Source organism: Triticum dicoccoides, chromosome 6B (genome assembly GCF_002162155.2).
Source record: "Triticum dicoccoides isolate Atlit2015 ecotype Zavitan chromosome 6B, WEW_v2.0, whole genome shotgun sequence".
NCBI classification, from domain to species: Eukaryota; Viridiplantae; Streptophyta; class Magnoliopsida; order Poales; family Poaceae; genus Triticum; species Triticum dicoccoides.
The window spans coordinates 662,397,184-662,412,381 of NC_041391.1; the positions used below are offsets into that span (position 1 = coordinate 662,397,184).

A 15,198-nucleotide genomic window follows, 5' to 3' on the forward strand; every position below is an offset into this window, starting at 1 on the left:
AATTGCCGAATATTTATGAAAAAGTTATTTTTTTTTAAGAAATTCCAAAAACAAATGTGAAGAACTTTTGGAATTTTGATTTTTTTTTTGTCAAAACAAGAGCAATTTTTGAAATCTCAAATAGTATTAAAAATGACAACAATTTTTTAAGATTCCAAAAACAAAGAATTTTTTTTGAAAATGGTAAAAATATTGAACTCCGAACAAAATGTAGGAAAAGCAAAAAGGAATTTTTTTGGATCTGTGAACAATTTTTGAAATCTCGATAAATTATCAATTTGTGAACAAAACTTGAAAATAGAAACATTTTAAAACTTGTGAACAACTTTTTAAAAGTGCAAACATTTTCTAAATTCCAGAACATTTTCCAAAAACAAATATTTTTTGATTTTTTTAGCAAAATTTGAAAACATGATTTTTTTTGAATTTTTTAACAAATTATGAAAAACACTAAAATAAATAGGAACATTTAACACGAACTTATTTCTAAAAAGTGAAATAAAACTGAAAATATGGAAAAAAGAAAAGTAAACTTAAAAGGAAAGAAAAAATAAATAGGAACAAGAAAATGGCGAGAAAATAAAAATAATATAGGCAAAAGAATAAGAAAAAATAGGAAAGAGAAAAGATAAAAACGGTTTAGGAACATACTGAAAGGTTCCCAAAACCGAAAAAATAGGCTAGAAACCTTGGTTCCCATAATCGAAAAGTGAAATCGGCGTATAGGAGCTCCCTCCAGGTTCAGCTGCTTTCTCTAGCGCGCCGAACATTTGTTGAATTTTTGAACATGCTTAGAAAAAGAGAAACAATTTTTAGAATTCCCACTTTATTTGCATTTTAGAAAAAAAACATGAATATTTTTTAAAGGAGAACAAATTTTGAATTGTGAACTAAACTTTTTGTAAACATAAATATTTTTAAAAACATGAACTATTTTAGAATTTTAGAACAAACATTTGAAATGGGAACGATTTTGAAAATAACAAACAAATTTTGAATTTTCAGAACAAATTTCGAAATGGAGAACAATTTTGAAAATCCCAAACAAACTTGAAATGTGAACAATTTTTTTATACGTGAACAAAAAATTGAAAAATAAGAATATTTTTTGAAATTTGTGAATTTTGTTTTTGAAAACAGGAACATTTTTTGAAATCCATGTCATTATTTGAACTTTTTTCAATTTTGGAACAAATTTTTTGAAACGGGGAACATTTTTTGAATCTGTGAACAAATTTTATAAAACAGAAAAATTGAAAAAGGAAAAAGAAAGAAACAGAAAAAATAAAAGAAACAGAAAGAAGAAAGAAACAGAAAAAATAAAAGAAATGAAAAAACGAAAAAGAAGAGAAATAGAAAAAAGGACGGGTTCAGATAACTGAAACATTTTCAAAAAAGAAAAAGGAAAAAAGAAACACAAAATTTTGAAAACTGAAACATTTTCAAAAACAGCAACATTTTCTGAATTTCTGAATGAATTTGGGAAAAAGGAACATTTTCTGAAATTCCTGAACAAATTTTAATTAGTGAACAAATTTGGAAACCTGAACATTTTATGAATATTTTAACATGCTTAGAAAAATAGAAACAATTCTTAGAATTCCCACTTTATTTGAATTTTAGAAAAAAAACATGAATATTTTTTAAAGGAGAACAAATTTTGAATTGTGAACTAAACTTTTTGTAAACATAAATTTTTTTAAAAACATGAACTATTTTAGAATTTTAGAACAAACTTTTGAAATGGGAACAATTTTGAAAATAACAAACAAATTTTGAATTTTCAGAACAAATTTCGAAATGGAGAACAATTTTGAAAATCCCAAACAATTTTGAAATGCGCACAATTTTTTTTATACGTGAACAAAAAATTGAAAAATAAGAACATTTTTTGAAATTTGTGAATTTTATTTTTGAAAACAGGAACATTTTTTGAAATCCATGTCATTATTTGAACTTTTTTCAGTTTTGGAACAAATTTTTTGAAACGGGGAACATTTTCTGAATCTGTGAAAAAATTTTGTAAAACAGAAACATTGAAAAAGGAAAAGAAACAGAAAAAATAAAAGAAATGAAAAAACGAAAAAGAAGAGAAATAGAAAAAAGGACGGGTTCAGATAACTGAAACATTTTCAAAAAAGAAAAAGGAAAAAGAAACACAAAATTTTGAAAACTGAAACATTTTCAAAAACAGAAACATTTTCTAAATTTATGAATGAATTTGGAAAAAAGGAACATTTTCTGAAATTCCTGAACAAATTTTAATTTGTGAACAAATTTGGAAACCTGGACATTTGTTGAATTTTTGAAGATGCTTAGAAAAAGTGAAACAATTCTTAGAATTCCCACTTTATTTGAATTTTAGATAAAAACATGAATATTTTTTAAAGGAGAACAAATTTTGAATTGTGAACTAAACTTTTTTAAACATAAATATTTTTAAAAACATGAACTATTTTAGAATTTTAGAACAAACTTTTGAAATGGGAACAATTTTGAAAATAACAAACAAATTTTGAATTTTCAGAACAAATTTCGAAATGGAGGACAATTTTGAAAATCCCAAACAAATTTGAAATGCGAACAATTTTTTTATACGTGAACAAAAATTTGAAAAATAAGAACATTTTTTGAAATTTGTGAATTTTGTTTTTGAAAACAGGAACATTTTTTGAAATCCATGTCATTATTTGAACTTTTTTCAATTTTGGAACAAATTTTTTGAAACGGGGAACATTTTTTGAATCTGTGAACAAATTTTGTAAAACAGAAACATTGAAAAAGGAAAAAAAACAGAAAAAAGAAAAGAAACAGAAAGAAGAAAGAAACAGAAAAAAAATAAAAGAAATGAAAAAACGAAAAAGAAGAGAAATAGAAAAAAGGAAAAGAAAAAAGAAAAAGAAACTGAAAAAAAGCCGGTTCAGGAACCTTCTAGAAGGTTCCCAAAACCGAAAAAAACCCGGCTGGAAACATTCCCAAAACCGGTGTATGCTAAAACGGGCCGGCCCACTCGGTCGCTCGTAGCACCTTCTCCTGTGCGAAGCATCGACACGTTGCCGCAACGAGCGGCGAGTAGGAATTTCCGAACCTGGCCACGATGCTGCGGTCACGCGAGGCGTAAAAGAAATACTAACGCGCCGAAAAGAGTGCACCTAATGGGGCCGCCTCGCGGTTTTGGCATCGTTGTCTTTAGACCCTCTACAGCCAAGCCGAGCCTAACAACATCCCTAGCAGACCCTGTATAACGCGCGAATCCGTATAATTTCGGTGAGTATACGGATTTGGTCAAATTTTCGGGGCAGAACAGAGCCCGTATACTCGTCGGGCCCGTAAACATTTTTACCGCGGCCCGCTAACCTCACCACTGAAATCGTATATTTACGAGTTTGCGGGGCAGATAACGGTCTAAACCCTACCCCTCCCCCCTCCCCCCGTCGCGTTTCGCCGGGATTCCCCACTCTCTCCCTCGCATTTCTCGCCGCCGGTGAGCCCTCTTCCGCCTCCAAATGCCATGTGGGACCGTATGTGGAGCTCCGGCGGGGGCAGCGATCCCGAGCACGAGCGGTGCGTCCGCGCAGACGGCGCGAGGAAGCGCGTGGCGAGGAGGTGGACGAACCAAGGCCTCGAGTCGCCGTCAAGGCTCCTCCGTCGCGAGACGGAGGAGTACGACCGTCGGCCCGGGCGGACGCCCTCCTCGGCCGCGGGCTCTTCCTCCGCCGCAGGGGGGGGCGTCCGACGCGACACTTCTCACCATGAAGAGGGAGTGGGTGCATGAGCCGGAGGACTGCAAGCTCGTCATCGGGCCCGAAGATTACGTCGGCGACGATGTCGACGCGGTCGCGGACGCCATTGCCGAATGGAGGTTGCGCGAGTAGGCGGAGCGCCGCTGCCACGCGAGGAGCTCGAAGACCTCCTGTTCAAGCAGGCGGTCGCGGCCAACCTCGCCGCGAAGGACAAGGACGGCGAGTGGCGGCGCATCCGCGAGGAGTAGAGGGAGAAGTTCATCGACCTCGTCAGCTCCGACGAGGAGGACTGAGCTCCTCCACCATGTCGTCCTCGGCCGCGAGCTCGTCCATTTTGGTACATCGACCTCGGCCTCGTCGCCACGAGATCCCCCACCCCCCTCTAGTAGTAGTAGTAGAAGAAGAAGAAGAATGTATATGTATGATCATGCAGCGTGTGATGAACTATGAATGATCAGTGTGGTTGCAATTTCTCCCGCGAAAGTTTTTTTTTAAATTATACTGGGTCTATTCTGCAGCGCACGATTTTGCCCCGCAAAACATATCTTCGTCGAACTGTAAACGCCTTATGAAGGTCTGCATTATACGGAGTCTACTAGAGATGCTCTAAACGATCGGGCACCACACAAATGTCCACGTCTCCCCGAAATCCATGCTATCTATGAAACGTAAGACACACTATGTAGCTGATCATACAACCAATGTAATAAACGGACATAGACTAACACAACTCCATACGGGTTTAGCAGTTCATCGAACAGAATGCACAATTCATCACCGGTAAATGGACATAGATTAACATAATTCCATACGGGCTTAGCAGTTCATCAAACCAAAATACACAGTTCATCGCCGGCAAATGAACATAGATTCATACTAATTAAGGTACATCCAGAAATAAGAGAAGAAGGCTCCTACAAGCCTTCTTAGAGATCAGCGACTCTCGGCCGTCGGATCGGTTCCCTTGATGCGTTCTCGTCCGTCCGATCGAGATCTGGAGAAGTCTGGGCCGTTGGATCTGGGATTGACACTGCTGGAATGAATAGTAATGGCAGCAAAATGTAAATACCGTGCCCCCACCGGAGTATTTTGGTCATTTCGCGTAGTGGGGGTATAAATTACAGTGGCTCCTCTGGAGATGACCTAGCCGCCTCCTCCCTCACTCGCGCCCGCTCCTCCCGCCCGCCCGCCGCGCCCTCACCTCTCTTCCCCCTCCAAACCCTACCCCGCGCCCGCCTCCCTGCCCTGCCGCCGCCGCCGCTCGCCCGGGCGCCCATCCCCGGCCTCAACCCGCCCATCTAGAGAGATGGGGGCCGCGCGCGACGAGGCCGGCCTAGCCGCCGCCCCCTTCTCCCGCGACCGCACCGCCCTCTCCTCCTTCCTCACGCCGCCGCCCTCTCCTTCTTCCTCCCGCCTCCCTGTCGTGTCGCCCCGCCGCCTCCTCCCTCGCTCGCTTCCTCCTCCCCTCCCGCCGTTCCCCTCCCCTAACCCTAGAAATCGATGAGTTCGGGAAGAAGGAGGGGGCAGGCAAGGGGGAGGTGCTGGAGAGGAAGGTGGAGGAGTTCTTTAGGGCCCTGAAGAAAGGGCCCGAGGAGGGGAAGGCCGACGACGCTTCGACAGCGGCGAAGAAGAAGGCGGTGTTGGGAGGGGCACCGAGGTAGGTGAAGCGGGATGCGGAGAGGGAGGAAGAAGACTGGTCGCGGCAGCACCTCGCGAGCACGAGGACGGAGCTGCCGCCAAGGTGGGACAGGCCGACAGGGACCATCGTGCTCATCGACAAGCCCAAAGGTGACACGCTCTCTTCCACATTGATGAATGCTCTCAGTCTCAGATGGCGATGCTAATTAGCAGCCCATAGATGCATACCACCAATCCACCTTTTTATCTAGATGCAGTGTGTGTAAATGCTTACTTGCGGCCTTTTTTCAGAATGGGTGGGTTAGATGGATGTGGTACATTTGAATTCAGATGTATATGTACCATTGCAGGTTCAGGAACTTTTCCATAATATGGTCCTGATCTAGACTTCATGCTTTATGTAGTTTCGGTTTGGCATTTTGAATTACTGATTTTTTTTATGTGAGTACATACATTACAATGTCCTGTTACCGTAGCAGGACCTTTTATTTGACCAGTTTTCTTCAAGTCGTGTAATTAGTAAAAGAAATGCCATTGACAATGATGCTGAATTTGTCTTTCTACTAGCTCAAAATGGGCTCTTTTTTTAACGGAATTCAGGGTGGACCTCATTTACTGTTTGTGGGAAACTACGGCGGTTGGTGAAAGTGCAAAAGGTGACCTCACAGTTTTCATGGTGTGTGGTTTTTGCTCAACCCACATGTTTATGGTAGCTATGATGCAGGTTGGCCATGCTGGTACTCTGGATCCTATGGCCACTGGATTGTTGATTGTTTGCGTGGGCAAAGCAACCAAAGTTGTTGATAGGTACGTACTTTCTTATCTTCTCTTTTCGGGGAAACCGTGAGGGTTGCTGGAACAATCTTCCTTTCAATTATCACATTTCAATTTCAAGTTATTCTTGATTGTTATGACTTGGAATAATATCATCTACATTCCGAAGAACTGGACTGATGACATCGTACTCGTCTCCCCTGCACTAGCATTTTGTTAACTTAAAGCTTATTTCCTGACCCAATGTTTTCGTGATTTGAAGATATCAAGGCATGGTTAAAGGCTATAGTGGTGTTTTCCGGCTTGGGGAAGCAACATCAACCTGGGATGCAGATTCACCAGTATATATCTTAATATCTTTACAATGATCTACTGAGCATTCTTCTATCATAGGAACTATCAAATGGGTCTACTTTTGACTTATATGATCTGAATCATATGAGGAAATTTGTTTTGCAGGTACTATGCTTGTCATGGATTGCTGCCTCACGTGTATGCTTAGCACATCTTCGGTGTTCAGGTAGCTAATTTATCCACCTTATTTATTTTACTTGTTAGGTTTTATGCATGTATGGCTCCCTAAAAAGCAGTTCTCTTTGGTGCAGCATGTTCTTCCATTTGCTTGATTGATTAGAGAACCCTGCTACCTCGACGCCTAGGTTGTGGGCAGAAGGTACATTCGATCGTTGGTACATTTGTTGTCTGAAGGTCCAAAGTTTTGAAATCTAAGAGTAAACCACCCGCTATCGAAATACGGGCAGGGTTTAGTTTTGTTATGTTCTGATGAAAAATGGGCATAAAGTTCAGAGAACATATGCCATGGTAAAGTCTTTTCTTCTTGGACAAAAAAATACATCAGTAAACTATATATGCTAATATTATGCACCAGATATTCCCAATCACCAATCTTGGTTATGTGAGCACTCCTTGACCTATTATTTAAATGAAATCATCCTCATCTCATTAAGCCATCATACCAGGAGGCAAAAATGTGTTTAATTGGTTGGGTTAGGGACCTCTGGAGTAAGATCCTAGGCAGTACTTCTGTTTTCCTATTTCTTGCAAAATTACGAAAAGAAAGTTGGTAACAGCAGCAAAAGATCCATGCTTTGTATTTTACACTGGTTACATTGGTAGTTTTTTTTATATTTGTTGTTTATATCCAATATTAAGTAGTTATAAACCCCATGGCACAGGTGATGAGACGAGCACCTGCACCCCGTGGGCTGCTCCAAGGACCACCCGAGGATCTACGTCGACTGGTTCGCCATCGCCGACCCAGGTGCGTGTTTTGCAAACTTCACGATTCCCACCACCAGTGCCCCCAAACTGAAGGATTGGGAGGGGATGGACAGCGCTTCACTAATTCTCCGGTGGCCGTGTCCCAAACTGTCCCTGCAAATGGAGACAGGCGCGTCACGGGCGCCAAGGCTACCAAGTTCTTCGCCATTTCTTGTGGGTTGTTGTCAGTGATTGGTTGCTTAGATCCATCTTACGTGTGGTTGTGTGCAGCCTTCAGGTCCTTTGTTCTCTTTGAGAGGCGTCACATACTCAGGGTATAGAAGGGCTCTTGCACCGGAGGTATCATGGTCTGTAAGGCAAGCATCATGGTATGTACTATACTTCTCATGAAAGCTCATAATATTAGTCAGTTTGTTGAAGCTAAACAACTAAGCACTTCAAAAGCATCGATGTGTATCTTCGGTTCATAGTTGTCATGTTTGTTACTGCAAAACTGAAAGCTACAAATACAGGAGGTTCTTCTCACGTGAAAGATTAGTCTCTCTTTTGATTTATTTTAATTACCATTTCTGTCAGAAACCTAATAATGTACGGAACTGAAGTGTTGTACTGCTACTATTAGTTTATCAAGCACTGGTGTGCATTGGCATGCAGTGATGCTTTATTTACGATGGAAGAACAGAGCATTTACTTAAGTGGACAAATAAACAAGTGGAAAGGCAGGCTTTTCTTCTAACTATTAAACTATCGCCAAAAGTTCAGTTTTGATATATCATCTGCCGAACTATCATTTTTTTGTGCACCTATTTTTGTTACCTCTGTTTCTGAACCAAGTGCATCAGTGTGTTTAGTTGGGATTAACATTTTATTCTGGTGCTTAAAATGCCAGGATTTTTGGTTCAGTTCTACCATTATAGACATGATATATTTTATTAATACACCCTCTTTATGGCATGCGTAGTTCAGTCGCTTTGGATGACAAAAAAATATGAGAACAAAAATATGCTCTCAAACAATGATTCAGATCCTAAACAGCTGGTGCATGTACATACTTTATTTGTTGGAACCAAATTGCATAAAATCTTATTGCGTGCACTAGCAAGCAGTTTTTTGAGTCTTTCAGAACATTCGTTTATGTACTTAATCTGCTGTATTAGGTTGTTCAAGCAATCTACGATGTCGACGAGGCAACAACTCATGCATTACAGAGGGTGAGTGGCTGTGGCTTCAAGTTTCCTTTACTTTGGGTGCTAATCATCTGATCTAATGAAGTACTTATTAACCTTGCATTTCCATTTCTTATTGTTGTGTGTAGTCTATATTTGAGAGGTTTTTTCCGTGACCGAAGTGGTAAAATTGATAAATCAGAGCCGTGTGATGCCCTTCTCAGTCTTGGTTATTCAGTTTCTCCAACTATGCTTCTGCCTCAGCCAGGACCTCTTCTGCCCTGCACCGCTGCTGTGAACCCATCCATGCGGACAGCCACCTCCATGCTACAACTGTTGCAGCCTGCAGGTAGCATCTTTATTCTTCTTTTTTCTCTATCTTAGTTGGCGCTTTCTCTGTTCCAGTGTTCACAGCAAGATAACCAATGTCTTGAAAAGCCTCGAAACTGTATTTGATATACTGGCAATTTCTGATTGAATAATTTATGGTCCACACCCTCTCTAAAGCTTAATAAAGTATGTTTAATATTCTCCTCCACCATTGCTACCAGAAAAATCTTTTATGTTCAATATATAATCTTTCTCTTGTTGTGTACCACCACTTTTAGGATATGACCTTTATATCCCCGTAGTTTGCGTGGATTATTTCCTCACCTGAGCGACGGTTGTAGATTCTTCCCTAGAAAATATATAGTTTTAGATACTTCATTTGAAAAGTAATAATTTTAGATACTTGATCCATGTTCAGGTAAGTTAAAATGTTGAATGTTTCTCTCTAAATCATAGAGAGAAATTTGTGAGTTTTGAGTTGTAAACATGGCTTACAACCATTTTGTTCGTAACTACCTGTAAATGATACCGACATTGGTAATATCTCCCGGGAAGAAAAAATGGCTTACAACCATATATCTCATGTACCAACAGGTTCAAAATTCAACCTGTTTTGCTATAAATGTAGTTGTGACGAGATCTTATTAGCAATATTCATCATAAAAGAGTATGTAATATGATGTGTCTAAATTTCACGTTTCCTCCAAGATCAACCTCCCATAATATGTTGATTGGCTTATGTGCCACCTATTTTGTTATTGAGTAGACGCAGAATGGGAGATAGATGGGGGAAGAACAAAGGATGTTGTGTACTCTCTTTGGATTTGATGCCACCAAAGCTAAGTTGATTTCTGCTCTCTCCCTCCATCCCATGCATGTGATTGTTGCTTCCCTCTCTTTTCTAAATACTCACATTGCCTTTGCTTAATCTGCTGATGTGTGTTATTTGTAGTTCCTTCCCGGACTCTTAACTAATCTGCATATATACTATTTATTAGTATTTTGCCCTACACCATAGTTAGTGCTCAGTGAGCTTTGTTTATTGATTACGTTGTTCCCTATGAAACTAGAAGGCTTCATGAATGTTTTGTACATGTTCTACCAAGAAATTTTTCTAAGTAACATATTGAGTTCAACTGCTATTTATTGTGACCTTCGATAGAAGGATCCACTCATTTTTATGTGTATATATTTAGGCTAAAATGCATTATATTTTACTGAGTCCTGAGACACGGATCTTCCCATTGCCAAAAATTTCTCATGATGGTGCTCAGCTATGTATTTCTATAATTCATACCCGTGTAGTGCTACTGTATACACACACTCCCCGAACTTCTTTGAAGGAAATATGCCAGAATTGCTTGATGTCAGTTTACTAAACTCATCTTCCTAATAGTTCCTTTTTGGTCACTATAGATATCTGTTGTTGTAACAATGCATGCTAGATTTAGATGTCATATGAATCTTTTAATAAATCTTGAATGAGTTGAGATATCTTCTCCAGGAATATCATTTCTTCTTCTCTTCCTGGGCTAGCGATACACAACTTTTCTTGGAGCAGTGAGGAGTTTCAACCATTCTTGGCGCAGGAACTCTGAATACTCTCTGACAGATGTATTAGTTAGCATGGACTTTTATCATCCTTAAAACTTGTGTAGACTGCTATCTGATTGTCACTAGCCTCTTGTATAAACGTTCCGCTTTCAGTGTTTTGTCTGCCCTATGCGCTACTCAGGTGTCGGTCTCTTTCGATATAAATTACATGCTCTAATTATTATGAATGGCTTTTGATCTGTGGAATGCATTCCTTTCTATTTATATCACTTGCTCTGATCTGATATATTAAATGTTGCTTTTGGTCTATTTCTTTGTGCCGAGCTTGATGCGCCTCAATTGTATTGCGTGATATTTACTTTGATTGGGAAATTCATGGTGCATTGCTTTGGGTGTTGAACCGTGCATTGATTGCATACTGCTCCCTATCTCGCTCCTATCACAATTGTTATCCTATCACAATTGTTATCCTATAAGAATGCATATGCTAAACCTAGATTCCTACTAACTTAGCATTACCTGTTTGATTAAAATGTTCGGACCGGCACCCTCGCGCCTTGGCGCGATCCCGGTCTATGTGTTATTTGTCGACAGGTTGTATGATTCCTCTTGACACTTTCTTGCTTTTATACATGCTCTGCATTTTGATCTGCTGCAGCTCGAGTTCAGGGTGGATAAATCATACAAGCTGACTGTGCCTACAACTGGGAACCCGATATATGCCCGAATTAAGGTTAGTAAAAAATTTTGTACTCAATAACTGCCTATCAACTCCTTGACTGCATGTGTTCTTCTTATGTGAATGCATGAGAAAAAGGAGAGATGAAATCCTATTTTTAGCGAGACCCAGACCAAAAAATGTATGGGCCACACAAAGTTTAGTTTAAGACTATGTATCAAGATGATATGGCACACAGATGAACCGGGACTTATAAAGTGCCCTGTATCATACAAATGGATCTGTGGTATACAAAATTAGTACTTAAGCATTGGCATACATACATGAGAAAAATAGTAGAAGTATTGTATTCGTGCATATCTATTTTGGAGCCCTTCACTTGCTGACATGAGTGACATCTAAGAATCAAAGTCCACTGATGAACAATTAATTATAAATGCACTATATATCATTTCTCTTGGGGATTATTTGTTAGTTTCTCTGACATTAACTGTAAAATGCGTATTTTCATTATTTGACTGATAGTCTAATACTGAAATTAAACATTTATTCTTCGATAATATGTGTGAGTTGTGGACTTCCTGCCCTTTTAGCACAAATAGACAGGACGTACTTCAGAATTTAGTTGGCATCAGATTAATCTTACTTTTTATTTTGAGAAGGAAAGAGTACCCTGTTGAACCAACTCTTTGGGCTAATTTTAGGGAGATGGATGTGTTGAGGGGAAGGTATACTCAAATTTCTTTACCTCTCTTTCTTTCATTTTGTTCACTTCTCTTATCATGAAATCATGCTTTCAAATGTAGTACACTCTTAGATTTGATAATATATTTATGTGATGTTATCAGAATCACTAATTTATATAATAGATATGGGAGTGTTTGATTTAAATTATATGTCAGCTTTTCCATGCTTGCCAATCTTCACTTCTGGTGCAAGTGCTTTTATAATTGCAACTTCGGGAAGTGTGTTGTTTGAAGATAGAACAGTAGTTCAATTACACAAATGTTTGAATGGGAACTTATATGAATTAGAAGGGAATAATTGTCTGGACTTACCAAAGTCAGCGTTAGGAAAAGAATTGCCTCAGCTAACACCATATTTATAACGATGATAGATGCAAATCAAAGAACTTAATAGGAGAATTATTTTGGTCTATCTCTACAAAGGTGTTCCAATGTTTGGTCTCTACAAAGGTGATGCTTGCTCCCATTCATGGCTTGGTTTGCTAAATTAGTTGGACTTGTGATTAACTAGCAGTTCCTACATATATTAGGAAGAAAAAGCTACCATGCTATATTAGTTGATCCAAGGCTTGAGTTATATACCAAAATAATGCTGAGAGGAGTTCTGTCAGAAGTACCTTGACCCTTTTTATTTTTATATTCCGTTTTGCGCACTCATTTAATGCCACTTGCAATCTGAAGTAGAAAATATCATAAAGAGCTTGATGACTTCTATCATTGTTGGTCATAGTAGCTTGCTTTTGCTACTAATTGTGAGTTCCTACATTTGTTCATTTTGCTTACAATAATATAAGTGTCGATTCTTTTCATTGTGGAAGTGATTCTAATATTAAGAGAAGTCCTACCGGTGCTTGATAATGTACGATTAACTGTGCTGATATCTCTAACTTACTACCACTCTGCAGAGTGTATGTTAGGTATTGCCTGTACCAATGCAATTTTATCTAAGCTGCTCAATGAGGTCTTTGTATTCTCCGATTTACAGACTATATACAAGAGGTTCAGCAAAGGAGGACTCAAGTTTGCAACCACCACAAAAATAAGTCTATGGAACAATAGTGTGTGGCTGTTCTGTGTAATTTTTCTCTCATCGAGGTATGCCTCCGTGTCACTGGGCCAGGGCTCGACTTGCCTGACATATTTTTTTTGTTTGCTGCAAAATGTTGTAAGATTGGAGTGTGTTGAGTAGGCAATCCTGATTTGAGGAAAAAAAAGATTATGTAGTCTATTGCACATGTTCGGTTTGGAGGGGGGCTGTAGATGATGGTTATATGGTTTTGTTCTCATTCGATGACTTATTCAGATGATTCAAAGTAAATCCAAAGCCATTTGTTGCCTCTTGAATTTCTGGTTCTACCTCGTGCAGAAAATCTCTCATGGTTCTACTTCTACGTTATGTAGAAAAGCGAATATTATCTGTTGATGAGTTTGTTACTATTTGGTACTGACCATATTAGTTCCCTAGGGCTGTAAAAACAAAAACATCATTTCTTCCCTATGATTATGTGTCAAAGATGTTTTGTAGATTGCAAGTCTGATTTCTTTATCTTCAACACGGTTGATTTAGTTTCTCGCCTTGCTTAAAAATTTAAGTTGGAATCTATGTTTTTAAGGCGTCTGTAAGGCGTCGACTAGGCGTCGAGGCGTCCCCCTAGCGCTTTGCAAATATGTCCGCTTTAGGAGCCTAGGCGTCAAGGCGCCCCCCAGCGCCTTAAAGCGAAGTGTCGCCTCAAAAACATAGGTTGGAATGTTGCCGATCCAGCCTAAGCAGATCATTTATTTGTTATAATGCGATCATGCCATTTCAGGTGTAGTTGCCTATTAGTTTTTTTAGTTTTCCTGTATCGGTTTCTCTGGTCCAGCCTATAAGTTACTTAGTTTGATTACTGCATCTACAGTTTATTTATGCTTCTACTTTATTTCTGTATTTACATTCAAATTATTTCTGCGCCTATTTTATTTCTACTTCTACTATTTTTCTGCACCTGCATGATGATCAATGTTTTTACAGTTTCAGCGCTTTATCTGCTCGTGGAGCTATGCCTCTCTTATATTAGGCTAAAGTTTGATTTGCTTGCAGGGGTATGTCAAGTGTAAGTGCAGACACATTGTTGATGTTGAATACTGGAGTAAGAATGATGATCAATGCTCTAATGAACCTGCATGATGTTGCATTACTATTAGGATATAGGGTTAGGCACATACTTTTTTTGACAATGGGTAGTTAAGTGTGGTTTTCAGGTGTAGTTGCCTATTGTTTATTTAGTTTTCCTGTGTCGATTTCTCTTTTACTGTAAAGCAGAGGCTGACTTCTCGTGGCATCGCTAGATCTGGTGGCCAGCCGTTGTCGTTGCCTGTCCTCTTTGACGCGAGACCACATGGAGAAGGGGCTCGTGGCAGCGCCTGGATCGGTGGCCAGCCAGCCGGCATCATGGAGCTCGACATGTCTCAGGCCTGTTCGCCACATAACTTACAGTCCAGGTCGTTGACATATTCGGGTTCTAGGTCACAAAAACAAAATTTACACTTGATTTATCTAGCTCAAAATATTTTGGCTCAGCAATTTCATGCATTAGATATCTTTTTGTGAATTCTACAGTTTGTAGCTTCGACCTAAATTTGACATTCGTTTTAGTCGACTTACACTCCTGGATGTTTTCAAACTGATATTATTTTCTAAGTTCAAGTTTGCACTTGGATCTATCAGAATTAGAATATGCAGAACATGTTTTGGAGAAGTACATGTTTTGAAGCTTCAGTGCTTTAACCATTTGTTTTTATGAGATGTCAGTTTAAAATTATTTGTTATAGGAAAGCAGAAAGAAACTGAAGTAACTTTTCAGTGGTCATAATTTAATAGCATATCCTAAACCTGAATTACTACCGATTTAGCATTACGTGCTTGACCAAAACATTGTGACCGGCACCCTCGCGTCGAGGCGCGATTCCGATCTAGTAAAAACTAATACGAAGACGAACAGGGGCGCCAGGAATCACCATTTTCTCGTTGATACCTTGCCCTTGTTATCACTGGTGCGGCTTTAGCCCTCCGTGTATGCGTTCAGCGGGAGGGGCGTCGTTGTAGTGGTTGGAGTCTTGGAGATATCGAGTCGTCGAATGAGGAGATCATGTCGGCCATCCGACGGACAACGCATACCTACTGCTTCGCCAGCTAGCCTACCGCCTTCTCTGCCGCTTCGCGCTCCGACTACTCAATGCTGTCGGTGGAAAATGACACCTATGGGATCACAAGGATCCCTACTGCGGTTGCAGGGCGTTGGGCGGCGAGGAGAGTAGGATCAGCAGTCGGTACGAGCACGCGGGTC

The 15,198-nt window shown here is 39.5% G+C and overlaps 1 protein-coding gene and 1 long non-coding RNA gene across 8 annotated transcripts; both read left to right on the forward strand.

Annotated features, from left to right (window-relative positions):
* Positions 1 to 4,978: 4,978 nt before the first annotated feature.
* On the forward strand, positions 4,979 to 10,154 carry LOC119320182. 2 transcript variants are annotated; one of them, XR_005154838.1, is made up of 11 exons: positions 4,979 to 5,531; positions 5,949 to 6,037; positions 6,106 to 6,188; positions 6,418 to 6,496; positions 6,615 to 6,675; positions 6,761 to 6,828; positions 7,352 to 7,437; positions 7,668 to 7,765; positions 8,555 to 8,608; positions 8,713 to 8,912; positions 9,660 to 10,154. It is a non-coding gene; the product is annotated as an uncharacterized LOC119320182 (long non-coding RNA). The 2 variants fall into 2 exon arrangements; XR_005154839.1 differs by having other exon boundaries at positions 5,982 to 6,037.
* A 19-nt stretch (positions 10,155 to 10,173) lies between these two features.
* Positions 10,174 to 14,759, forward strand: LOC119320183. 6 transcript variants are annotated; one of them, XM_037594285.1, is made up of 5 exons: positions 10,174 to 11,854; positions 12,244 to 12,322; positions 12,858 to 12,967; positions 13,953 to 14,064; positions 14,175 to 14,759. In XM_037594285.1, the coding sequence occupies exons 1-5, from the start codon at positions 11,688 to 11,690 to the stop codon at positions 14,460 to 14,462; spliced, it is 756 nt and encodes a 251-aa protein (XP_037450182.1). In that variant the 5' UTR covers positions 10,174 to 11,687; the 3' UTR covers positions 14,463 to 14,759. The 6 variants fall into 6 exon arrangements, 3 of the variants coding, with proteins under 3 accessions (XP_037450182.1, XP_037450184.1, XP_037450183.1); XM_037594287.1 differs by having other exon boundaries at positions 14,201 to 14,759; XM_037594286.1 differs by having other exon boundaries at positions 13,953 to 14,001.
* The last annotated feature ends 439 nt before the right edge of the window (positions 14,760 to 15,198 follow it).